Source organism: Diceros bicornis, chromosome 6, assembly GCF_020826845.1.
Source record: "Diceros bicornis minor isolate mBicDic1 chromosome 6, mDicBic1.mat.cur, whole genome shotgun sequence".
NCBI lineage: Eukaryota > Metazoa > Chordata > Mammalia > Perissodactyla > Rhinocerotidae > Diceros > Diceros bicornis.
This window is the reverse complement of record NC_080745.1, coordinates 33,973,852-34,000,972: the sequence shown is the minus strand read 5'-3', so window position 1 is coordinate 34,000,972 and position 27,121 is coordinate 33,973,852. Positions and strand designations below refer to the sequence as shown.

The window sequence follows — 27,121 nt, the reverse complement described above, 5'->3', positions numbered from 1 at the left end:
CTAGTACATACCAACCCTTACACAAAAATTGTTGGACTCCTGAAAGCAGGAGATAAAACTCCCATGTGAAAGATGTCCTCCTTAGACGAGCAGGAAAGAAACAGAGAGGCAATTGTGGAAGAGTAACTAAAATACATGGGGAGACTAAAGGAAGATAATTTTTTTAACCAGGTCTGTTTGTACAGATTACTCTCGACTTTGACTTTCCTCTCTGGTGATAAGAATACAAACTTCATAAAGGTACGTTGCCTCTCTTTGTTCAACCTAGTATGTAAACTTAGGCCTAGCCGCTTCTTTGGGTCTTCATTTTCCTAGGGGGTTCCCATGTACGTGTAAAAATCTGTATGCTTTTCTCCTGTTAATCTGACTTATGTCAATTTAATTCTTAGGACTAGCCAGAGACCCTAGAAGGGTAGAAGTAAAGTTTTGCCTCCCTACACTACGTATACATATACATAGTGCGTGTGTATATATGTATCTATCTACATGTGTGTGTGTGTGTGTATATATATATATATATATCTCACTTATCACTCATTATAGGGGCTACAAGAGCCTCCTCAAGGAGGCTGAATTGTCGAGATCCATTACTTTGTTTTTTTGAGGTAAATTCTTTGAATATCAATTACACCATTTTCAAAAAACAAGTACAAAAGCACATTTCAAAATTTGATCTGATTTTTAGTATTATCCGTACTTCTGCTTCTCTCCTAGAGTATGAACATTAAACAGTGTTCTCAACAATAATGGGAATTCAGTTGTGATTTTGCAAACTGTCTCAACTGAGTTAGATGGGTGGAAGAGGTGGGAGCAGTATATCAGAATCTTGGGGGAAAACAGGAGAGCAGAGAATGAAGTAATATACATAGTTTAAAAACACAGCAAGGCTTTTCTCCAATACTTGTATGTGTTTTTAGTCACAGTATTTAATGTTTTGAAATTTCAAAGAATATTAAAGTAGGGCATATGTTAAAAAAAAAAAGGTTGAGCAACACCAGTGTAAGGGAATTTTAAAAAACCTGAAGAAATTAGACTTCATTTTTTGCCTCCAGACAAAAGCGCATATAGAAGGCATTTAATGAATGTTTTGAATTAAACAGACTCGGTACCCAATTAACCCAAAAAACACTTAATTCAAGAAATAAACACACAGAAAAATGTAATGCTCTTACAGACTTATGTCCAGGAACTGAATAGCATGAGGGTCTAAACTTGAAGTGGAAAAGTAAATCCCCAAACGCAGTATGACACCCTTGTAATTCTGCGCAAGCATATTTTTATTGACATTATGCGTTTCCAGCGGTTATTAGCTTTGTAAACTTTCACAGAAAGAGCTACTAATCATCTCCCCTCATCTCCACCTCCTGGTGCCTTCTACACAATAAACACAAAACTAGAGATACACACTCAAGTTGAGAAATGCTCTGACCCCCAAATTTCTTTTTCCTCAAGCTGGGTATCCAAAGACAACTAAGATTTTCAATTTAGACTTCTTTGACTTTCAGTCCCGGAACTACCTTACTCCAAGACATTTTCACAGAACATATTATTTCCTACCTGCTGTCAGATTGTAGACCACTGATAAGGTTCAAACCAATCAGTTCTCACAGTTGGAGGTAGATTGAAAGAATGCCTATAGTGCAGGCCCTCTCAACTCAGTGGCTCTACGTGCATATGTGATGGACAGTGCCCTGGTCCCCTGAAGTCCAAGGAATACCTACCTCTAGCTTCAGAACATCATGCTGAAGTTTACGCTGAAATTCAAGGAAGTTTTTGATTGTCAGCTTCCCCTTGAGATCAGCTCCAAAAAAGTAGGTTGTGAGGGCTGAACATAAGCCGGACTTGAGGGTGTTACCAGTAGTAGAACGATCTCTGTGACGCATACCCATACTGGTTTGGGAGCGAATGATGCTCTGAACCTAAAAGAGAAGCAAACCCCCATCCAGAAAAACATTACAAAGTGGGGAAAAAAAGAAGAGTAAGAACAATAATGGACTACTGATTGTCTATGATTTGCCTACACTGTGCTACAATTCTCTCTTTTAATGATCACAACAATCCTATGAGATAAGTCTTATGATTATCTTCATTTTAAAGATGAGGAATTTGAGGCACAGTGTTAAAAAACTTGCTCAAGATTAAGCAGCTAGCAAATCCCAGACCCAGGATTCTAACACAGATGCCTGACACCTTCATAACTGGAATGCTCTTTAAAATCTCTCTTCAGAAAAGAGTATGCATTTGTGTTTGAGGCTCAAAACCTCTCACACAACATTCAAATAATCATCAACCTCACAGTAATACCTTCCATACCTCAAGAAACTTTTAAAAATTTCACACTTCTCACTACTGACTCTCCAGTTGTAACAAGAGGCAGCATAGCTATAGGTAAATACTTGACATCTAAGAAAGATAACACATTTATTAGAATGATACATAAAATACAAAGTTGGTATGAAATACTTCTCCAAGAAAAGATGGGGAATTAGTTCAATCTTTGAGAAGTTTTAAATGAGCTTTCTGAGAAAGGACAATTTTGAGGATTAGCAACCATGGCCTGACTATATAAATGAGCTTTTGGAGACAAGTCTATGATTGCTATAGCTTTTTTTTTTTTTTTTTTTTTTTAAAAACTAGTTCCTGCAGTCTTTTCTACCTCTTTACAAGCTAAAAGACCAACCATTCAGAGAAATTAAAATTGGGATATGTAAAGATAAATAATAAAGTTATGTTATATAAATAAATAATACACAAAGCCTTGTAGGTGATGATTTTTAAATTGCCAAATTAGAAAAGCAAAATACTTAAAAACTTAAGATTTGTAACAACGAGTTTACCTTAGTTAATTGTCTTTTATTTATTATCTATGACCATAAAAAAGATTTATTTGAGACAGTTTAAAAGTCCCTAGCTCTATAAAGGGTGGAACAGTATAATAGAAAGACACTAGATGAGGAGTCAGGAGACATGAAGTCTGACTCTGCTGCTCTGTACTGAAAGCAGAATTTATGCAGGTTATTTAACTTCTTTAGGCCTTACTTTCCTCATTGGAAAAGTTCATGGTTAGAGTACATTATCTTTAAGTCTCCTTATAACTCTAGGTTAATATCATAAATGCTTTTTATTATGATTTTTTCTGGGTTCAAGGTTTTATCATGTAAATAAGACTGGCTGACATTTGTTTCTCATGCACATGGAGACTTGAAAGAAAGGTATACAATGGGTTTTAAAATTATTTAAGTTGAAGAGTTTTAGACTTTAAATTGAAATACAGAATAATCAGTACAATGCTTCTTCTATTTGAAGGCAATACACAATTCATCTGCCTAATTGTGAGACCTAAAGAATTTTCCCCTAGCAGTAAACTAGCATTGAGCATCAGCGTCAGGACCTGGCATGATTTAAATTTTTCCTGTGGCGATCAATATTGCAGCTTATATCCTTCCTCTGGTGGAAACTGTGTATGTTCGCTTCAAGAGTGAGGTGCCAACAGAGTGTGTGTAAGTGATTGGGAAAAAGAAGTGTTTTTAGGTAAAATTAACTAGTGCTACAGCATCTTCGCTAACGATTAATGATAGCACAGTCCAAATGTTATCCCACCAAAGTGTAAACTATTATTAACTATAAGTGCTCTTTCATTAACAACTTTTTTAAAAAACAATGTATCACTAGACTGTGTGTGTGTGTGTGTGTGTGTGTGTGTGTGTGTGTGTGTGTGTGTGTGAGAGAGAGAGACTGTTTTCTTAGAATTTCTCAGTTGGGAAATATTTTCTCAAAATATTTTTATTTAGACAACTTGTTAAGGGTATAACATGAGAATCAATTAAAATATACCAATTCAACTAGTCATGTGAATGCTTACTATATGCTATATGCTGTGGAGAAAATCAAGAGATATATAAAACATGATCTGTGAAATAAAATTCCATTCCTTTTCTTCTGTCTCACAACTGATAGTTATCATTTCTCATACTTTCATACTAAAAAACATTTCTGTCATGGCCTTGGGTGAATGCAGCCCAAACAGTTAAGAGATTTTTTTCCTAATATCTTTTGCTGGGTTAGTTTTGTTTTATGATCTTCTATAAAATGGGTTAAAGAAAAGGATCTGTATGATAGAAAGGTCAGAGAAAAGTCACATTTAACTATTTACAGCTGACTAATGCTTTTCAGTAATTTGTGCTTATGCATGATCAAAGCGATTTTGGAAAAAGATGAATGAAAGAGTAATATTAGGGCCAGCCCTGTGGCTTAGCGGTTAAGTGCGCGCGCTCCGCTACTGGCGGCCCGGGTTCGGATCCTGGGTGCGCACCGACGCACCGCTTCTCCGGTCATGTTGAGGCCGCGTCCCACATACAACAACTAGAAGGTTGTGCAACTATGACATACAACTATCTATCTACTGGGGCTTTGGGGAAAAAAAAAAGGAGAAGGATTGGTAATAGATGTTAGCTCAGAGCCGGTCTTCCTCAGCAAAAAGAGGAGGATTAGCATGGATGTTAGCTCAGGGCTGATCTTCCTCACAACAACAACAACAAAAAAAGTAAATGTTTAAAAAAAAAAAAGAGTAATATTAGCTATTAGTTTGCTCCATGCAACATTAACTTTGAAGATACGTGATGATGGAATGTATGAGGTCCTCATACCGGTTCTGTTTAGCTTTTTTTATAAGCTTGACAAATATACCATCAAGAAAATAGCTGTTTACTTGGGAAACCACAGCAAAGTTTGAATGTCTGAAAGCCCAGTGCACTTTCAACTTAATAAATTATTATATTTCCCAAGAATGTAAAATGTAGGAAGCTGAAGCAGAGAAACTTCTAATAAGAGCTGTTCACTCATGAGCTGCCTTATAATTACTTTTGTTTTTCTTTTAAATAGTTTTACATCAAGCTTCCTTGTGAACAACATTACAAGTTGTATCAGTTTAACAAGGTCAGTTAAGAAGGGATCACATTAGATGAAATTAGCACTCCCTTCTCTGACAAGTGAACAGAATGGCAAAATGACTGCCTGAAGTCAATTAGCATATCAGCAGCAATGCCAAAAATAAGACCCATGTGCCCTAAATTCAAATCTAGAGTTTAGCATCTATAACAGGAATAGGGAAGTTATGGCAACTTTGCTCCTGAGGGGTACCCTAAGTAATTTCTAAGGCTATTTCAAAACCACATTTTTTTGTTTCTGAAGAAGATTCGCCCTGAGCTAACATCTGTCACCAATCTTCCTCTTTTTGCTTGAGAAAGAGTTGCCCTGAGCTAAGATCTGTTGCCAATCTTCCTCTACTTTGTATGTGGGTTGCTGCCATAGTATGGCCACCAAGTGGTATAGGTCCGTGCCTGGGAACTGAACCCAGGCCACTGAAGCGGAGCACGCTGAACTTAACCACTAGGCCACCAAGCTGGCCTGATATTTTTTCTTTTTGTATTTTCTTTCTCTTCATCCCTTCCTTCTCCCCCTCTCCCACTTTTATTTCTTTCCTTCCTGCTTCTTAGGCCTATGTGAAGCCCTCTCTTAGCATTTAATACTAAACAGGTCTTAATCCATCTCTGGTAATGGATGAGTAGCTCCTTTCAGGCCAATCTTCCCTCAGATGACAATTATACACTATGGACAAAATATACCAAACAATTACTTGAAGGCATTAGAGAGTGTTTATGGGCAGATATTGGAGGTGAGTTGAGACTTGGAATAAGGGAATGGCACTGAGTGAGTTTCCACTTTATATAGCTTTCAGCCTAAGGAAGTCCCCAGTCTGAATCAGAAGGATTGGCGCCCTCAGCTTTTCTGGCTTTAAAAACCAGAGGACAGAATTTGGAGCAATCACAACCCCTGAAAAGTGAAGGGGAAATCCTGAAAAGGAGAAAGCCAAAAAGGAGGAGCCTTAAATTTTATATATAAATTCCAGCTAAATCCAGTTGAGCTAATTGCCTGCTAAAACAAAACACTAATACTCTTCAGATGAATATAACAAAATCTATAGTCTACAACATATCTTTCATAATATCTAGACTATAATCCAAAATTACTTGACATATGAAGAAATGCGAAAATTTGGCTCAAGGGAAAAAGGAATCAATCAATCCCGAGATGACCTAGACGTTGGAAATGAGTAGACAAGGATTTTAAAGCAGTTATTATAACAGTGCTCAAATATATAAAATATGCTTGTAAATTAGGAAAAAATAAGAAATTTCAAATGAGAAAGAAAACTATATCAAAAATGAAATGGAAAGTCCAGAATTGAAAAAGATAATATCTGAAATAAAAATTCACTGGATTAGCTTACTAGTAGAGTTGCTATGACTGAAGAAAGACTCAGTGAACATGAAGATAAATCAATAGAAATTATACAGTCTGAAGAGCAGAGAGAAAAAGGATTGAAAAAAATAACAAACTGAGCTTCAGAGATTTGTGGGGCAATAGCCTATGGTCCCAGAGAGAGAGGTGAGAGAAAATGGGGGCCAAAAAAATTTTTTTAAAGAACTAATGGCCAGAAACGTCTCAAATTTGATAAAAATCATAAATTTATAAACACAAATAGCTCATAAAATACCACGAAGGCTAAAGACAAAGAAAACCACACTGAGGCAAATCATAAACAAATTTCTAGAAACCCAAGATAACGAAGAATCTGGAAAGCAGAGAGAGAAAAACAACATATTACACATACAGCAACAATGATTCAAATAACCAGTGACTTTTCATAAGAAGGAATCAGAAGTGGTGAAACAACTGAGAATTTTACATCTATATCTATAACTCTATATCTAGATTTTCTTTCAAAAAATAACAATGATACAAATTAATTCATTGCCAACATACGTGCACTACTAGAAATGCTAAAGGAAGTCTTCCCAACTGAAGGGAAATGATACCAGGTGGAAACTAGGATCTCAAGAAGGAATAAAGGCATTGGAAATGGTAAATACGTGAATGAACATACAAATGATTTTTTCTCTTATTTTCTTTTAAAAAATATATGACCATTAAAGCAAAATTAACAATGTATTATGGGGTTTATAATTTATGTAGATGTAATACATAGGACAACTATAGCATAAAGGATAGAGAAGGGGTGAACAGAACTATACAGTTGCAAAATTTCTACATTTTATATGAAGTAGTACAATATTAATTCTAAGTACATTGTGTATATTTAAGAACGTATGTTGTAATCCCTAGAGCAACAATTATAAAAATAATGCAAAGAGGTATAGCTAAAATGTCAGATAAATTAAATCAGAGTTCTTAAAAATATATTTATTTAATTCCAAAGAAGGCAGGAACATAGATTAGACGAACAAAAATCAGAAGGAACAAAGAGAAAACAAACATCAAAAATGGTAGATCTAAATCCAATTAAATCAATAATTATGTTAAATGTTAATGGACTAAATATTGCAATTAAAAGGCAAAGATTGTCAGAGTGGATAGAAAAGGAAGACCTAACTATACACTGTTTATAAAAGGTGTACTTTAAACACAAAGACACTGATAGATTTAAAGTAAATGGATGGAAAAAAGATATATCATGCAAATAGTAAGCATAAGCAAGCTGGAGTTGCTATGTCAATATCACATAAAGTAGACTTTAAGACAAAGAGTATTACTGAAGATAATGAGTGACACTTCATAATGATAAAAGGACTGATTCATCAGGAAGGCATAACAATCAGAATGTGCACAGGACTTCAAAATACATAAGCTAAAAAGTGACAGAATTAGGGGTTGGCCCCTAATACTGGTTAGGTTTCTGTGCTCCGCTTTGGCAGCCCAGTGTTCGCAGGTTCAGATCCTGGGCGCAGACCGATGCACCACTGTCAAGCCATGCTGTGGTGGCATCCCATATAAAGTAGAGGAAGATGGGCATGGATGTTAGCCCAGGGCCAATCTTCCTCAGCAAAAAAAGAGGAGGATTGTCAATGGATGTTAGCTCAGGCCTAATCTTTCTCTCAAAAAAAAAAAAAGTGACAGAATTAAATGGAAACAAAGAATTGCATAATTATAGTTGGAGATTTTAACAACCCCTTCTCAACAAATGCTAGAATGACTAGGTTAAAAAAAAAAGCAGTAAGGATGTAGAATCTGAACAACACTATCAACCAACTTGATAGAACTGACATTTACAGAACACTATACGCAGCAACCGCAAAATACACATTCTTTAAAAAGACAGATTGATGCTTACCAGGATAGATCATATGCTGTTCCATAAAACCAGTCTCAAAAAATTTTAAAGAATTAAATCATGCAGAGTATGTTTTCTGAGAACAATGGAACTAAATTAGAAATTAGTAGCAATAAGATACCTAAAAAACAAAATCCCAAATACTTGGAAATTAAACAACATACTTCTAAACAATCCATGGATCAAAAAGGAAACCACACGGGAAACAGAAAATATTTCAAACTAAGTGATAATGAAAATACAACATATCAAATTTTGTAGGATGCTGCCATAGCAGTGCTTAGAGGGAAGCGTATAGCTTTAAATGCTTATATTAGAAAAGAAGAAAATTCTGCAATCAATGACCAAAGATACTATCTTGAGAGACTCATAAAAGAGTAAGGAAAACCTAAAATAAGCAGAAAGAAAGAAATGAGAGCAGAAATCAATTAATTAGAGAACACATAAACCATAGAGAAAATTAACAGAGCCAAAAGTTGGTTCTTTGAAAATATAAAAAAAAATTAGACCCCAAAAAGCCAAAGCAATCTTGAGAAAGAACAAAGCTGGAGGCATCACGCTTCCTGATTTCAAACTATATTACAAAGCTACAGTAATCAAAACAGTATGGTAATGGCATAAAAACAGACGTAGAGATCAATGGAAGAGAGAGTCCGGAAATAAACTCATGCATATATATGGTCAATTAATTTACGACAAATGAGTCAAGAATATACAATGGGGGAAAGGACAGCCTCTTTAATAAATGGTGTTGGGAAAACTGGACACCCACATGCAAAAGAAGGAAACTGGACCACTATTTTACATCATACACAAAAATTAACTCAAAAATGGACTAAAGACTTGACTATAAGACCTGAAACCATCAAACTCCTAGAAGAAAACATAGGCTGTAAGCTACCTGACACCAGTCTTGGTGATTATTTTTGGATTTGGCACCAAAAGCAAAGGCACCAAAAGCAAAAATGAACAATATCAAACTAAAAAGCTTCTGCACAGCAAAGGAAACCATCAACAAAATTTTGAGAGAAAATATTTGCAAAACCTATATCTGATAAAGGGGTTAATATCCAAAATATATAAAGAATTCATACAACTCAATAACAAGAAACCAAACAATCTGATTAAAAATTGGGCAGAGGATGTGAATAGACATTTTTGCAAAGAAAACATATAGATGGCCAAGAAAACATATAGATGGCCAACAAGAACATGAAAAGATGCTCAAAATCACTAATTATCAAGGAAATGCACATCAAAACCACAGTGAAATATGACCTCACACTTGTTAGAATGACTATTATCAAAAAGACAAGAACAGCAACTAGAAGGATGTGCAATTATGACATACAACTATCCACTGGGGCTTTGGGGAAAAAAAAAGGAGGAGGATTGGCAATAGATGTTAGCTCAGAGCCGGTCTTCCTCAGCAAAAAGAGGAGGATTGGCATGGATGTTAGCTCAGGGCTGATCTTTCTCACCAAAAAAAAAAAGAAAAAAAGACAAGAAATAACAAGTGTTGGTGAGGATGTGGAGAAAAGAGAACCCTTGTTCACTGCTGGTCAGAAGGTAAATTGGTGCAGCCACTATGGAAAACAGTATGGAAGTTCCTCAAAAAATTAAAAAAAGAACTACCATATGATCCAGAAATTTCCCTTCTGAGTATTTATCTGAAGGAAACAAAATCACTATCTTGAAGAGCTATCTGCACCCTCCATGTTCACTGCAGCATTATTTATAATAGCCAAGACCTGAAAACAAATGGATAAAGAAAATGTGGTATACATATAACGAAATATTATTCAGCCATAAAAAAGAAGGAAATCCTGCCATTTGTGACAACAACACGGATGGACCTTGAGGGCATTAAGCTAAGTGAAATAAGTCAGATAGAGAAAGACAAATACAGTATGATCTCAGTTATATGTGGAATCTTAAAAAAAAAGCCAAACTCATAGATATGGAGAACAGATTGCTGGTTCCCAGAGATGGGGGATGGAAAAATAGGTGAAGGTGGTCTAAAGGTACCCAGTTATAAGACAAATAAGTCCTGGGGTTGTAATGTACAGCATGGTGTCTATAGTTAACAAAACTGTACTGTATGTTTGAAAGTTGAAAAGAAAGTAGACCTTAAAAGCTCTCATCACACACAAAAAAATTTGTAACTATGTGTGGTGATGGATGTTAACTAAACTTATTACGGTAATCATTTTGCAATATATACATAGAGCAAATCATTATGTTATACACCTGAAACTAATACGATGGTAGTGTGTCCATTACATCTCAATAAAAAATAAAATAGTTCTATCTTAAATAAAACAAAATAAAAAATATTAAAATAAGTTCTATTTATAATCATTTGAGCACCTGGAAATACCAGTAAAATGCAGGATTATGGAAAAGTGAAGTTATTAGATGGACATAGGATAGAAATTTGAATAAATGTCTCTCGATGTTTTAAAATATTTGACTCTGTGCATCTCTTATTTAAAGATATACTATTATCTGATACTTTCTCCCAATTCCTTTTTCCTCCTTTTCTCATTTTGAATACAAAAATGCTTTCTCCCACATATATATTTTTTTCTGTTTTGAAACTACTTCTGACAATCATAATAATTGTATCTGGAGAGGTAACATGGCCCTCCAACGAGAGAAAATTTATGGAAATGTAATCTTTTCCTAGGATTCAGAAGAAACTGTACATGTCTACGGCAGGAACCTGCTACGGTCAAAGGCATGGTATCATTTATCCTTCTCTTATAGAAATTCTTTCAGAACATATGTCATTCATCCTCCTATTCTGGAACTGTCTGGCACAAAGGAGCTGTTTAATAAATGTTGACTGAAGATATGATTGACCTTAGGCCATAACTTAGCCTCTCAGCATTATAGTCTAATTCATGTTGAAGTATCAGAGCAACCTTGACCTTAATCATATGCTCAAATAATTCCATACATTCGGAGTGAAAACAAAGAAAAAAACCCCCACCTGTTAAAAGTAAGGATATTTTTGAAAGATAATACATTAGGTACTTCAAGAACTGGAAAGCATCTGAGTATACTGACCAAGGCCAAAGAAACTCCAAGGCACATGAAAATGTGTGAAATATTAATGTATTTCAAGGAACTTTCCAGGACAACTTGCCTGTTCAAACTCCTCCATGTCTACTTCTCCATCTCCATTCAAATCAAACATCTTGAAGGCAATTTCAAAATTTCTCTGAGGAGCTGCAAGTAGAAAGGAAGGAAGGAAGAATAGGAGGGAAGGAGGAAGAGAGGGAGGAAGGAGAAATAAAAATATTTAGAAGGCATTAACCAACAATAAAAAATCATTCCTTTAAGAAAAACAGGTGGTTAAACACTAAAAAGTAGTATCAAGTCACAGAACGCCACCATATTTATCTAGATCAATCTTTTAGCAATACTCCTTAAAACCAAAAGAGAATTTTACTATGGCCAGTAACGATAGCACTTGCCTATCTTTGTGTTTCAACACTCTCTTAAATACTTAGCTTTGCTTAGAAACCATCCTCTTAGCTGTATAATATTAATGTTGTTGCTGTGTTACTTAAATATAGTATTATTTATCTGGGCATGAAAGTCTGTTTGGGGTGAGACATACTACTGCAAAGGAAGAAGCTGCAACTCCAAGTCTGTCTAAAACAAGCCAGCTTTCTACTTTGTTCTTTCTAGTCTTTCCATTGTAAGTACAATCAGGAGTTCAGCGGATGTCATTCTGCCAACAGGTTATTATCTACACTAGTTTACTCATTATTGCTATAGCTCTGTGGTAAGGCAGAAAAGCATACTGTCAGCTACTCAGTCCCCTATTTCAACGGTGTCAGACGGGCACACAAAGTACCGAGCTAAGTATACTTAAATGTTAAAATTGAGCTGAAGTTTAAAACACAAAATGAAAAATACAAAGCTTGAGAAGATGGTATATTTTCTTTCCCTTAAGTGATTGAGGAACGCTCTTCAAGACTTTTTAAGTGTTCCTAGATCAATCAAAATATAATTAATGTATCTGCGCATTAGAATAAAATATAAACAGCCCTCCTTCCTTACCATCCTAAATGTTCTGGTAAAGAAAACTAAGTTGTTTATTTCCTTCCTTTGGTGCTTCAGATTTATATAGCCATAAAGAATAAACCCAAACAAAATATCCTATATATCCTAATACTATTGAACTAAATCTTCAGTTCATATCATTTTTACTAAAAAAATTTAAAGATTATATGTAGACAAAAAAGTAAAAAAAGTCTTAGTACATTATGCATAGTTGTAGTTGTAGAGCGTCTGTATTCCCATCTTGCTCATAAATTTGTCAATAGCAAACTTCTAGGCTTAAATTCCATTTCCAGCTAGCTAGCCAGCTAGGCTGGTAAGCTCCTGGTTTGTAGTCGCCTGCGTGAATCATGTGTCTGTCAGCTTCCAATTGTCTGTCTTACTTGATAATGGCTTCCAACAGGTTTGCTCATCTTTAGGCCACACATACAATTGCTGGGAAAAAGGAAGCTGGGGGAATTAGATTTTTGCACACTTATTGCCACTTCTCAAATATTTCCTTCCTGTCTGGATGCTGTCTTTTACTGAAGAGTTACTATGTGCCAAGCATTGAGCTGGATAATTTAAAGCCGTTATCTGATTTGGTACTCTCAATCCTGAAAGTTTTTATTTTTTTATTTTTTAAACAGAGCAGGAAATTTGGGTTCAAAGTCACTAAATGACTAGCTCAAAATCACACAGCTAATATGTGGCAGAACTGGTAAGTGAACCTAGGTCAACGCTGACTCCAAAGCCCACAAACTTTCCATTGTGCTCCAACGGCCTCCAAAATCAAGACAATGGTATTTACAATAATAAACTCATACTCTTTATTCTGATATGTTTTGACCTAGAAACAAAACAACAAAACATGACTCAGTGGTTACGTCAGTCTCTGCAATAGCTGAGGGTTCCAAGTTGTTCATCTCAAGGACATACCTGATGTCAAAGAAACATTGCATATGCCATGCTCAGTGGTTTAGACTTGGCTGCGCTAACTGGAGACCCATAGGCAACAACAGATCCTCAGATAAGTTTGTCACATGTTTTTAAAAATTCTGAATATGAATTTCTTTAGACAGGAATGCACTCTCCTATTCTCCCTTATTGTCTCACACTTGGCCCACTTCACTTGTATAGACTATTTGCCTAATCCTTGGAGATACTCAAGATTGTAACAATTGCAGACAATATGAAGTCACTGAAAGTTTTAAGTAGGGGAGTGACACAATCAAATCGGTATTTATAAAGGACTTCTCTGCCTACACAGTGAAGGATGAGTTGGAAAACAAGAACCAGCTTTAGAGAAGATCATAGAAATTCTTGTAAATGTTGAAAATGTGAACTGAGGTGATGGGAGTGGTAATGGAGAGGAGGAAACAAATTTGAAATAACTTAAGGAGGCAGAAATTATACAACTTAATGATTAATTAATTAGCTGTGATGAGTTGAGACTAAAAAAGGCTGAAAGCATGGCTTAGGCTACCGGGTAGCTTGCATGTCATTAACCAAGAGATAAAATAAATGTAAAAGCTTTGACAAACAAAATGCATTCAGATATGATCTGCTGAAATCAAGGGGTCCACAGCATATTCAGATAAAAATGTTCAGGAGAGGGGTCAGCCCCTGGTGTAGTGGTTAAGTGCATGTGCTCCACTGCTGGTGACCTGGGTTCAGATCCCGGGCACGCAATGACAAACCAGGCCACGCTGTGGCAGCGTCCCATGTAAAAGAGTGGAAGAGGGTGGGCATGGATGTTGGCTCGGGGCCAGCTTTCCTCAGCAAAAAGAGGAGGATTGGCAGGTGTTAGCTCAGGGCCGATCTTCCTCACCAAAAAAAAAAAAAAAATGTTCAGGAGATAGTTGGAAATATGAGTCTAAAGCTTAGAAGAGAGAGGTTAAAGCTGGGAGTCATTAGCATGTGGTTAGCTGTGAAGAGCCTGAAATGAAGTTGCCCAAGGAAAAGTGAGGGGTGAGGAGAAGGGTGAGGAAAGAGTAGAATGCAGTTGGAAGCCAATATTTAAGGTGAAAGCAAAGAGAAAGGAAGCAGTGACAGAGGATGTGGCATCACAGCATCAGGAGGAATACAGTCAAAATGAATAGAAATAGGTAAAAGTTTGCTAAGAGCCAGTCAGTGTGTCACCATACATGAATTGAAGTAGCACTCCCATTCCCCATCTGCACTGATTACAGAGGTTACACAGAGTGCTTAAATTTTTAGCTTTATCATAATCTTTTATTCTTACTGTGCTATGAGTTCTGTGAAGGCACATGCCTGGTCATCATTCAAATGACTGAATGAGTTATTCTAGCAAATCATAGTTAATATGTCCTCCTACAACTAAGGTTAAATTCATTTTACCAAACAAAGCACACCCTGTACTGCTTGAGGTTTCTGTATCTTTTTATCTTGGCTTACTTTCAAACAGAGTATTTGCTTTATGTGGAGCTACTCAGAGTGTTTATTAAAGTATATGTGCTGACATTCTAGAGGCTAAGCTCCAATGCGCTGGTCACTGATAAGGCAAGTCATGGCAGGAGCCCTGCACATTCTCATTTAAGCCTTATCAGTCTATCTGGGAAGGTCTTTCCAGGAGTAGTTCTCTCAACCCATTCTATCTTCATCTGCTGCCCGTGTCAAAGCATTTAAGACAAACAAGCAAAAAACCAGCTTGCTCTAAGTGACACATGCTACACAGGAATATGCTGTTAGGCAATTCTCTTGTACTTTCCTGTCTCCCCTTAAACGTAGGCTTCAGAGTAATTTTTAGATCTAGCTGTTCTGGAAAGCTTTACAGTTGTCTTGGATTTTGCTCACAACCTATTTCCATAGAAAGGTACTGAGAAAACAATTCTTTTGAATCCCAGGCTACTTACAGAGTGAACAGTGAAGCTTCCCTCCCCGTGCTAACAGCATAATCTACTTTCTGTATAATGATTTCCAAAATGATCATAACATATGTTGGAACTGATTAAAACAATAAGATTCTATACAAAGTTCGTTATCATACTTCTTTTACTCAGAATTCCATGACAATCTTTGCTACTAGGGAATGGAGATATATTACATCTGTTCTAGATAAGAATCCATTTTTATATTATTTTATCACTAACAATAATGATAACAATAGTAACTAGACTGTTCTTTGAAGCACAGTAAATTTTTCTACTTTGCTTTAGTAATAAGAAAAAAAAGCACCTTTTTCTATGTGTAGTAAGTCAAACAATCAGATAGCAACAACACTATCTCAAGATTTTCATGACTGTTTCACTTATTATTCTTTAATGGAAAATGCATAGGACTCGGGCTCTAATTCTGGGTCTTCCAACAACATAATGAGTTATTATGCCTTAAATTATGTTTTGGTAGTACCGAGGGAATGAACCAAAAAAATGAATAGGTTAGGTTCTAAACAAATTTCTTATTTTCTGTTGGTTTGATTCTCCTACCACAAAGTTCCTACCTGCACCATTTCTCTTTTAAAATGACGCTGTAAAACAAATGAGGTAATTAATATGCAATATCAGAGTTAGTTACTCTGAGATACAATAGATACAATAACTCTGAGTTAGAAAAAAACTTTAGAATATGATGAACCTCTATTCAGTGATGAATCTGCCTACTGAATTTGTAAGGATCACACAGCCTCTGATTGTTTCTGAGAGGGAGGTTACCACTTCTGAGGTCTAATCATTGTTGGCCATATGAATAGAGTTTTTTTATGATGCAGAGATCAAATCTATTTCTGGGTAGCTCCTACAAATTGTCCTACTTTAATTTTTTAGAGAAAGAAAAAATATATCTGCTTCCTCACCTATATAATGGCTCTCTGAATATATAAAAACATATTATGATGTCTCTACTAAGATTTCTCAGAATTTTCTTCCAGAACTTCAACATCCTAATGACTCTACCCTGGGGTACTTTAGATGGTCAATGCCTCCCATAAATGCAGTATCCTAAATATAGTTAATTCTAGAATGACTTATCCTTCCCAGAAATAACAGGTCTGCTTCTTTGCAGACTAATGGCCTAATATTATTCTTATATGAACACTTAGTATGTTGCTTTCTACATAACATCAGGCTTGAGGAAAACAGGGAGAAAAACCTATAAGTTAGATTTCAAAGAAGTGCCCCTCTGAGAGTGACGTCAGCATCATGGAGGAGTGAGTTGTTCCCTTAGTCTCTCCTCTTTAAGTTACAACTAAATGGACCTTCGTTAACCAGCAGAGGATTCCCTGCACAGCACAACAGGACGTCTGAGAGATCCACACAGCTGTGCATCTGAAGGTGGGTGGACTGGATCCCCAAGAGGAGGTGGAACTAGGTGAGTGCACCCCTCTCCCTCTCCTGCAGCAGCAAGCCAGGTTGTGGATCTTCACACAGCAGCCCAGTGCAATTTTAAGAGGAGGCATGGACAGCCCAGCCTGTGTGAATGCTTTCAGATGTGCAGCCCAGCCTGCAGGAGCACCCACCATGCCGTGGCAGCCCCACCAGTGGGAATGCTCTATACTGAGTGGTGGCTCAGCCCCCGCATGGGTGCCTGCCCGCTGAGCACAGCGCAGGTGAGAAGGCGCCCCGCCCACTCAGAAGGTGCTTCCGCCCGTGGAGCACAGCATCCCACGGGACCCACTGAATGGTGGCTCAGCCTCTGCATAGACACCCCTCCTAACTGGTGCAATGCAGGTGGGAAGGCACCCCACCTGTGGAACACAGCAGCCCACAGGACCCACTGAGTGGTGGCTCATTGCTTGTACAGGGGCCCTGCCTGCCTAGTATGCAGCAGCTCAGCTGGTCCCCTGCCAAAAACAGAGGCCCCACCTATGGTGCCCGACCTGCCCGCCTAGCACAGAGGCCCAGGCCACGTGAGTGCAACCTGAAGAGCGGCTGAGGCCAGCCCAGGTGAACACAGAGTAGTCCTACCCACACAACTTCCAGCAGACAGGGCAGGATCAGAAAACACAGCTCCTGCTCCCGCCAAGCAGTGGCAGGTGGAACCTGCAAACGGATACTACCATAAATGCACTGGCAAAGGACCAATTCATCAAACACCATGAAGAACTACACTAACATTTCAGAGAAGAAGGAAAATGACAAGTCTCCAGAAACCAATCCTGAAGTCACAGAAATTTACACTGTAAATGACAGAGAATTCAAATAGTTGTCATAAACAAACTCAATGAGTTAAAAGCAAACTCAGAAAGACAGTTCAAGGAGCTCAGGAATAAAATTAATAAGCAGAAGGAATACTTCACCAAAGAGACTGAAACTCTAAAAAAAAACCCAAACAGAAATTCTAGACACAAAGAACACAATTAATGAGATAAAAAATAATCTAAAAATCATAAAATATAGAGCTGATGTTATGGAGGACAGAATTATTGAATCAGAGGACCGAAATATAGAAATGCTTCAGGTAGAGGAGGAGAGAGAACTAAGATTTTTAAAAAATGAAGAAATTCTTCGAGAAATATCTGACTCAATTAGGAAAAGCAATGTAAGGATTATAGGTATTCCAGAGGGAGAAGAGAGGGAGAAAGGAGCAGAGAAATAACAGCTGAGAACTTCCCAAATCTCGAGAAGAAACTGGACTTAAAAGTACATGAAGCCAATAGAACTCCTAATTACACCAAGGCTAAAAGAACTTCTTCAAGGCACACACTATTGAAACTGGCAAAAATCAACGGCAAAGAAAAAATATTAAGGGCAGCAAGGCAGAAGAAAATAACCTACAAAGGAACCCCTGTCAGGCTTTCAGTGGATTTCTCAGCAGAATCCTTACACTAGGAGAGATTGGAATGATATATTCAAAATACTGAAAGACAAAGACTTTCAGCCAAGAATACTCTATCCAGTGAAACTATCCTTCAGATACGATGGAGAAATAAAAGTTTTCCCAGATAAACAAAAGCTGAGGGAGTTCATTGCCACTAGACCTCCCTTACAAGAAATGATGAAGGAAGCCCTCCTACCTGAAACAAAAAGGCAAAGGTTTACAAAGCTTTGAGCAAGGAGATAAATAGACAAAGTCAGAAAATGGAAGCTCTGTATCAGAACAAGTTAGCAAATACTTAATTATAACATAAAAGATAAAGGGAAGGAAAGCACTAAAAATAACTATAAACACTTCAATTTAGTCACAAACTCACAACACAAAAAAGAAGAATTTGTGACAACAATAACTCAGAAACGGAAGAGGAAAGGAATGGAACCTGCTTAGGCTAATGGAGATGAGGCTATCAGAAAATGTACTATGTCATCTATGAGATCTTTTATACAAACCTTATGGTAACCACTAAACAAAGAATCAGAATAGAGTCACAAATCATAAATAAAGGGAAAACTGAGAAAACCATCACAGAAAATCACCAAACTGAAATGGCAGTCAGAAATACAAGGGAAGAGAAACAATGGAAATATAGAACAACCAGAAAACAAGAGATAAAATAGCAGTATTAAGACCTGATATATTAATTATCACTCTAAATGTAAATGGATTGAAATCTCCAATAAAAAGACACAGAATGTGGGGCCGGCCTTGTGGTGTAGTGGTTAAGTTCATGTGCTCTGCTTCACAGCCCAGGGTTTGTGGGTTTAGACTGGGTACAGACCTATACACCACTCATCAAGCCATGCTGTGGTGGCATCCCACATACAAAATAGAGGAAGATTGGCACAGATGTCAGCTCAGGGCCAATCTTCCTCACACACACAAACACACAAAAGACAGAGAATGGCTGGATGGATTAAAAAACAAGACCCAGGGCTGGCCCAGTGGCATAGTGGTTAAGTTCACGTGCTCCGCTTCGGTGGCCCAGGGCTCATAGGTTCGGATCCTGGGCGCGGACCTACGCACCATTTATCAAGCCATACTGTGGCAGGCATGCCACATATAAAGTAGAGGAAGATGAGCACGGATGTTAGCCCAGGGCCAATCTTCCTCAGCAAAAAGATGAGGATTGGCAACAGATGTTAGCTCAGGGCTAATTTTCACAAAAAAAGAAAAAACAAAAAAACCCAACAAGACCCAACAATGTGCCGCCTCCAGGAAACACATCTCAGCTCTAAAGATAAACATAGGCTCAGAGTGAAGGGATGGGAGACGCTACTCCAAGCAAATGGCAAGCAAAAGAAAGCAGGTGTTGCCATACTTATATCAGACAAAACAGACTCCAAGAGAAAAAAGACAATGAGAGACAAAGAGGGGCAGAACATAATGATAAAAGGGACATTCCACCAAGAGGAAATAACACTTATGAATATATATGCACCTAACACAGGAGAACCAAAGTATATAAAGTAACTACTAACAGATCTAAAGGGAGAAATCGACAGCAACACAATAATAGTAGGGCACCTCAACATCCCATTTACATCAATGGATAGATCATCCAGACAGAGTCAACAAGGAAACAGTAACATTAAATGAAACACTAGACCAGGTGGACTTAATAGATATATACAGAACATTCTATCCAAAAACAGCAGAAAACACATTCTTTTCAAGTGCACATGGAACATTCTCAAAGATAGACTATATGTTGGGAAACAAGGCAAGCCTCAATAAATTTAAGAAGACTGAAATCATATCAAGCATCTTTTCCGACCACTATGCTATGAAACCAGGAATTAACTACAAGAAAAAAACTGGGAAAGCCACAAATATGTGAAGACTAAAGAACATGCTACTGAACAACCACTGGATCAATGAAGAAATCAAAGGAGAAATAAAAAAATACCTGAAGACAAATGAAAATACAACATACCAACTCTTACAGGATGCAGCAAAAGGGGTGCTAAGAGGGAAATTCATAGCAATATAGGCCCACCTCAACAAACAAGAAAAATCTCAAATAAGCAATTTTTTTTTAAAGATTTTATTTATTTATTTATTTTTCCCCCCAAAGCCCCAGTAGATAGCCGTATGTCATAGTTGCACATCCCTCTAGTTGCTGTATGTGGGACACGGCCTCAGCATGGCCGGAGAAGCGGCGCATCGATGCGCACCCGGGATCTGAACCTGGGCCGCCAGCAGCAGAGCGCGGGCAGTTAACCGCTAAGCCACGGGGCCGGCCCAGCAAATAAGCAATCTTAAACTACATGTAACACAACTAGAAAAATAAGAACAAACAAAGCCCACTATCAGAAGAAAGAGGGAAACAATACAAATTAGAGCAGAAATAAATGAAATAGAGACTAAAAAAACAGTGGAAAGGATCAATGAAACTAAGAGCTTGTTCTCTGAGTACATAAACAAAACTGACAAAACTCTAGCCAAACTCACTAAGAAAAAAAGAGAGAAGGCTCAAATAAATAAAATTAGAAATGAAGAAGGAGAAATTACAATGGATACCACAGAAATACAAAGGATTATAAGAGAATACTATGAAAAACTATATGCCAACAAATTGGATAACTTAGAAGAAATGGATAAATTCTTAGACTCATACAACCTCCCAGAAGTGAATCAAGAAGAAATGGAGAACCTGAATAGACAAATCACAAGTAAAGAGATTGAAACAGTAATCAAAAACTTCCCAAAAAGAGAAGTCCAGGCCCAGATGGCTTCTCTGGAGAATTCTACCAAACATTCAAAGAAGATTTAATAGCTATCCTTCTCAAAATATTCCCCAAAATTGAAGGCGATGGAACACTTCCTAACCCATTCGACAAGGCCAACATCATCCTGATACCAAAACCAGACAAGGACAACATAAACACAGAAAATTACAGGCCAATATCACTGATGAACATAGATGCAAAAATCCTCAACAAAATATTGGCAAACCGAATACAGCAATACATTAAAAGGATCATACACCATGATCAAGTGGGATTTATACTAGAGATGCAGGGATGGTTCAACATCTGCAAATCAATCAATATGATACACCACAACAACAAAATGAAGAATAAAAACCAAATGATCTCAATAGATGCAGAGAAAGTATTTGACAAGATCCAACACCCATTTACGATAAAAACTCTCAATAAAATGGGTATAGAAGGAAAGTACCTCAACATAATAAAGGCCATATATGACAAACCCACAGCCAACATCATACTTAGTGGGGAAAAACTGAAAGCTGTTCCTCTGAGAACAGGAACAAGAAAAGGGTGCCCACTCTCACCACTCATATTCAACATAATACTGAAGGTTTTGGCCAGATCAATTAGGCAAGAAAAAGAAATAAAAGGTATCCAAATTGAAGCGGAAGAAGTGAAACTCTCGCTGTTTGTGGATGACATGACTCTCTATATAGAAAACTCCAAAAAATTCACCAGAAAACTATTAGAAATAATGAACAACTACAGCAAAGTTAAAGGGTACAAAGTCAACTTACAAAAATTAGTTGCATTTCGGGGCCAGCCCAGTGGCACAGTGGTTAAGTTCATGCACTCCGCTTTGGCAGCCCAGGGTTCACAGGTTTGGATCCCGGGCATGGACATACACACCACTCATCAGCCATGCTCTGGAGGCATCCCACATACAAAATAGAGGAAGATGGGCACAGATGTTAGCTCAGGGCCAATCTTCCTCAGCAAAAAGAAGAAGATTGGCAACGGATGTCAGCTCATGGCCAAGCTTCCTCACACACACACACAAAAACATCAGTTGCATTTCTATACACTAATAACAAACTAGTAGAAAGAGAAGTCGAGAATACAATCCCATTTACAATAGCAACAAAAAGAATAAAATATCTAGGACTGAATTTAATCAAGGAGGTGAACGAGCTATACACTGAAAAGTATAAGACATTACTGAAAGAAATTGAAGAAGACATAAAAAAATGGAAAGATATTCCATGCTCATGGATTAGAAGAATAAACATAGCTAAAATGTTCCTAATACCTAAAACAATCTACAGATTCAACGCAATCCCAATCAGAATCCCAATGACATTCTTCATGGAAACTGAACAAAGAAACCTAAAACTTATACAGAACAAAAGAGGACCCTGAATATTCAAAGAAAGCCTGAGAAAAAAAGAACAAAGCTGAAGGCATCACAATCTCTGATCTCAAAATATACTACAAAGCTATAGTAATTAAAACAGCACAGTACTGGCACAAAAACAGACACACAGATCAATGGAACAGAATTGAAAGCCCGGAAATAAAACCACACATCTATGGACAGCTAATCTTTGACAAAGGAGCCAAGAACATACAATGGAGAAAGGAAAGTGTCTTCAATAGATAGTGTTGGGAAAACTGGAAAGCCACATGCAAAAGAATGAAAGCAGACCATTATCTTACACCATACACAAAAATTAACTCAAAATGGACTAAAGACTTGAATGTCAGATGTGAAACCATAAAACTCCTTGAAGAAAATATAGGTAGTACACTCTGTGACATCGGTCTTAGCAGCATCTTTTTGAATACCATGTCTACTTAGGCAAGGGAAACAAAAGAAAAAATAAACAAATGGGACTACAACAGACTAAAGTTCTGCAAGGCAAAGGAAACCATGAACAAAAGGAAAAGACAACCCATCAACTGGGAGAAAATATTTGCAAATCATATATCTCACAAGGAGTTAATTTCCAAAATATATAAAGAACTCAAACAACTCAATCAAAAAATGGGCAGAGGATATGAACAGACATTTTTCCAAAGAAGATATACAGATGGCCAACAGGCACATGAAAAGACGTTCAACATCACTAATTATCAGGGAAATGCAAATCAAAACTACCGTGAGATATCAACTTACAACTGTCAGAATGGCTACAATTACCAAGACAACAAATAACAAATGTTGGAGAGGATATGGAGAAAAAGGAACTCTCAAACACTGCTGGTGGGAATGCAAACTGCGCAGCCACTAGGAAAACAATATGGAGATTTCTCAAAAAACTTAAAAATAGAAATACCATACGATCCAACTATCCCACTAATGAGTATTTATCCAAAGAACATGAAATCAACAATTCAAAGAGATCTATGCACCCCTATGTTCATCGCAGCATTATCCACAATAGCCAAGACATGGAAGCAACCCAAGTACCCATCAACTGATGAATGGATAAAGAAGATGTGGTGTATATATACAACGGAATACTACTCAGCTTAAAAAAAAGACAAAATTGTCCCATTTGCAAGCACATGGATGGACTCTGAGGGTATTATGTTAGGTGAAGTAAGCCAGACAGAGAAAGACAAACACTTATGATTTCACTCATATATGGAAGATAAACAAACATGTGGATAAAGAGAACAGATTAGTGGTTACCAGAAGGGAAGGGGTTGCGGGGGGTGGGTGAAAGGGGTAAAGTGGCACATATACATGATGATGGATAAAAATTAGACTATTGGTGGTGAGTATGATGCAGTCTACACAGAAACTGATATAATAAGGTACACTTGAAATTACACAATGTTATACGCCAATATGACCTCAATAAAATAATTGGGGGAAAAAAGTGCCCTTCCCTCAATTCTTCCGAATTCTTCAAGGTATGATAGCTAAGCGCAGTCTGGAAATCTTCCTGCCCTTTATACAGAATGGAGGGAAAAAGTTCCCATGGTATGATGTGCTGTTGTTGTACCACAGCATTTCCTTGGGATGATGTAGCTCCAGAAGAAGGGTGCTACACAAAATGAAAATATCCTAAGAGTTATTTTATAATTTTATTTATTTATTTCTTTTTCCCCAAAGCCCCAGCAGATAGTTGTATGTCGTAGCTGCACATCCTTCTAGTTGCTGTATGTGGGACGCAGCCTCAGCATGGCCGGAGAAGCGGTGCGTCAGTGCGCGCCCAGGATCCGAACCTGGGCCGCCAGCAGCTGAGCGCGTGCGCTTAACCGCTAAGCCACGGGGCCGGCCCAGGATCCGAACCTGGGCCGCCAGCAGCGGAGCGCGCGCGCTTAACCGCTAAGCCACGGGGCCGGCCCCCTAAGAGTTATTTTAAACACACACAACAGCAGATCAATTTTCTTCTCATCAACACAGTTGCCTTGTAAGTCTGATTTCATTTCTGTTAGTAACTATTTTAGAGGTACTCTTTGATAATGTTAGCCTAAAGCATTTTCTAATAGTTTCATGTTAAGTGCCATGTTAACACTATAGCTAATAGAAAGGGCTGTCAATATCTGAAAAGCATAAAAGACTTAAAGAATGGTAAAAGATAAGCACAAAGAGAAGAAATATTTCTTTTTATAAAGCTATGTATTTTACATTCAATTTTTATACACAGTTAACTGTGTATAAAGGCATATTTATGTGAAGCAAGGCATAATGAAGACAATGTCAGTGGCTCAAAAATTTAACTATTAACACTTTCTGCTTCAACTCAGAAGTCCCATAGTCAGGCTTGCCCTCATCTTTGTTTTGTAGAACTATCTATTGACTAAAATATTCACTATTCATCTTGCCACCTGAAGTCAACAGGGATTATGAGAATAACTATGGCATTCTGCCCTGAAATCAGGCAAATAATTACTCTTGAAATGCAAGATCTAGAATGGCAAACAAAAAAAAATCCACGCGGACTATAATTGGCTATAGAAGACAACACGATATGAAAAAAAGTTAAAATCAAAGTTTTTTCTGTTGGTTGTGCTAGAATTACAATTTGAAACACTGTAATAACTTTCTAGTTACTAGAAATTTTAGTTTCTTACCATTTAGCGATTTAATATGCTCAAACAAGGGTAAATTAATTAGACTGTTTCCTGAATATGTTTTCTGTGGTTGTGCAGCTGGATGCTCCCACTAAACTGTACTACAGGGGGATCAAACTATATAATATGAAACAGTGAACATTCTACCACTTAAAATATCTAGTTTCCCACATGATGTGTAATCTGAAACAACAAAATAAGAAATCTTCACTACTAACTTTTGGAATATAATATCTAGAAAATTTCCTTAGTGGGGAAAAAAGAATAAAGCGATCTGAAATAGCCGAAGTTCATGATACGTAAATACATCAATCTAGTTCTTCTTAGCCTTGCTCTTTTAACAGAGATAGAAAAAAAGTTCTGGTGAAATGACAGATCCAAGGATAAAGAGAAAGAAATCTTCAACCATCCAGGAAGAAAAAAAATTAGTTATCATAAAAAAGAAAGTATAAGGTTATATCATAATTCTCCACAACACTTGCACACTGCAGAGCAATTTCTACAGAATCTTGAGGGAAACTATCACAATCTAAGAATTACATATAAGTTAAGTCATCACTTTCCTACATTAGCAACAGAAGATATTCTCAGACATGCAAGGACTTTGAAATTGTATAATCCACATACCCTTCCTAATAAAATTCCACAAAAAAACAGTAACAAAAGTCTTGAGCAAGGGCTGGTAAACTATGACCTGCTAACTAGCCATCTGTTTCTATGTTGTCCATGGCTGCTTCCGAGCTACAAGGCCAGAGCTGAGTAACTGCGACAGAGACCTTATGGCTCGCAAGCCTAAAATACTTCTCTTGCCCTTTAACAAAAAGTTTGCCAACCCCTGGTTGAGGAAATTCTTCAGCCAACAACAAAAATCAATCACCTTAAAGACAGGGAAGATGAGATCAATTAAGAAGTGAGCAATAAATTAAATGAGCAATAAAATCAGTAGAACAGAGTTAAGCTTAAGTAATGGTTATTACTACAATAATAATCATGGGATCTGGCATTTATTACATGTTTATTATGTATCAGTCACTTTATATGAATTATTTAATTCTCCCAACCACTCTGTGACTTTGTACTATTATATCCATCCCCTGTTAAAAAAGAGGAAACTAAGGTACAGTATATGTCCAGGGTCACAGAGCCAGGATTCAAACACAGGCAGTCTACTAGAGCATGCACTCTTAGCTATTATACCAAAATGGTTATAAATGATGAAGTATGAGAAATACTCCTTAAAAGAGAAAATACATAATGTAACATTATTTAAAAATAATGACTTGGAATAAAAAAAATGCAAGATTATTAAAATTGTAAAAACTGAGTGGAGAGAAGAAAGTGAAAGGAAGTTAAATTTCTCAACTTCCCATAGAAGACATCAAAAGAAATGGAAGACTTCATCCTAGATAAAAAAGCCCACGCCACCCCACAAACCCCACAGATACATATACACACACACACTTAATTTAATCCAAAGGTTACCACTAACAGGAGAGCACTAAAATTACTTGGGAGAAAAAAACCCAATGAATAAAGCAAAAGTTTAAAAGAAAAAAAAATAGCAAGAAAGCATAGAAAACATAATATAAGATGACAGAAATAAGAACAAACAAATCACAACAAAGTTAAATGAACTAAACTCCTCTATTAAAAGACAAATGGATTGGATCTCAGATTGGATCAATTATGTTATTATGTTATTTATATGAAATATATCAAAAACAAATATTAATATGAGACAGAAATGAACTAAAAGCAGGACTATTATTTTCATATTACTAATAGGTACCACCCACAATGACAATCTAATATATACCTTTATGTACAGGACAACATAGTATCAAAATATGTACAGGACAACATAGTATCAAAATATATAACAAAACATTAATTATATGTAAAGGAGAAATTACCAAAATTACTATAATATCTCAGTCTTTGACATATCTTGCAGAAAATTCAAATCTGTCTCAGAGACTTTATATTATATAAACTTAAAATATAAGTTCAATTTAATAGATATATATTGAACATTGCTTTCTGGTAAACAGAGAGACTATATATATATATTTTAAATGTTCAAGGGAAATTTAGAAAGATTGATTATATATTAGTCCACACACACGCACACACACAAAACAAAAAACAAACACAAGTAAAAGAAGAGATTGCAAATGCAGCATTTTTATGACTATAATGCCATAAAACTAGGTCACAGGAATAAAGCCACTTTGATCATCAG

The 27,121-nt window shown here is 36.8% G+C and overlaps 1 protein-coding gene across 2 annotated transcripts in view; it reads right to left on the bottom strand.

Moving 5' to 3' along the window:
• Positions 1-27,121, bottom strand: part of MICU1 (mitochondrial calcium uptake 1) — a 224,122-nt gene that overhangs the window by 64,369 nt on the left and 132,632 nt on the right. For both annotated transcript variants that reach the window (XM_058543221.1, XM_058543220.1), the window contains 2 exons: positions 11,343-11,425; positions 1,722-1,919 (listed from right to left, as the gene is read on the bottom strand). In XM_058543221.1, coding sequence (XP_058399204.1) covers positions 1,722-1,919; positions 11,343-11,425 — 281 coding nt within the window. The remainder of the gene's footprint in view (positions 1-1,721; positions 1,920-11,342; positions 11,426-27,121) is intronic.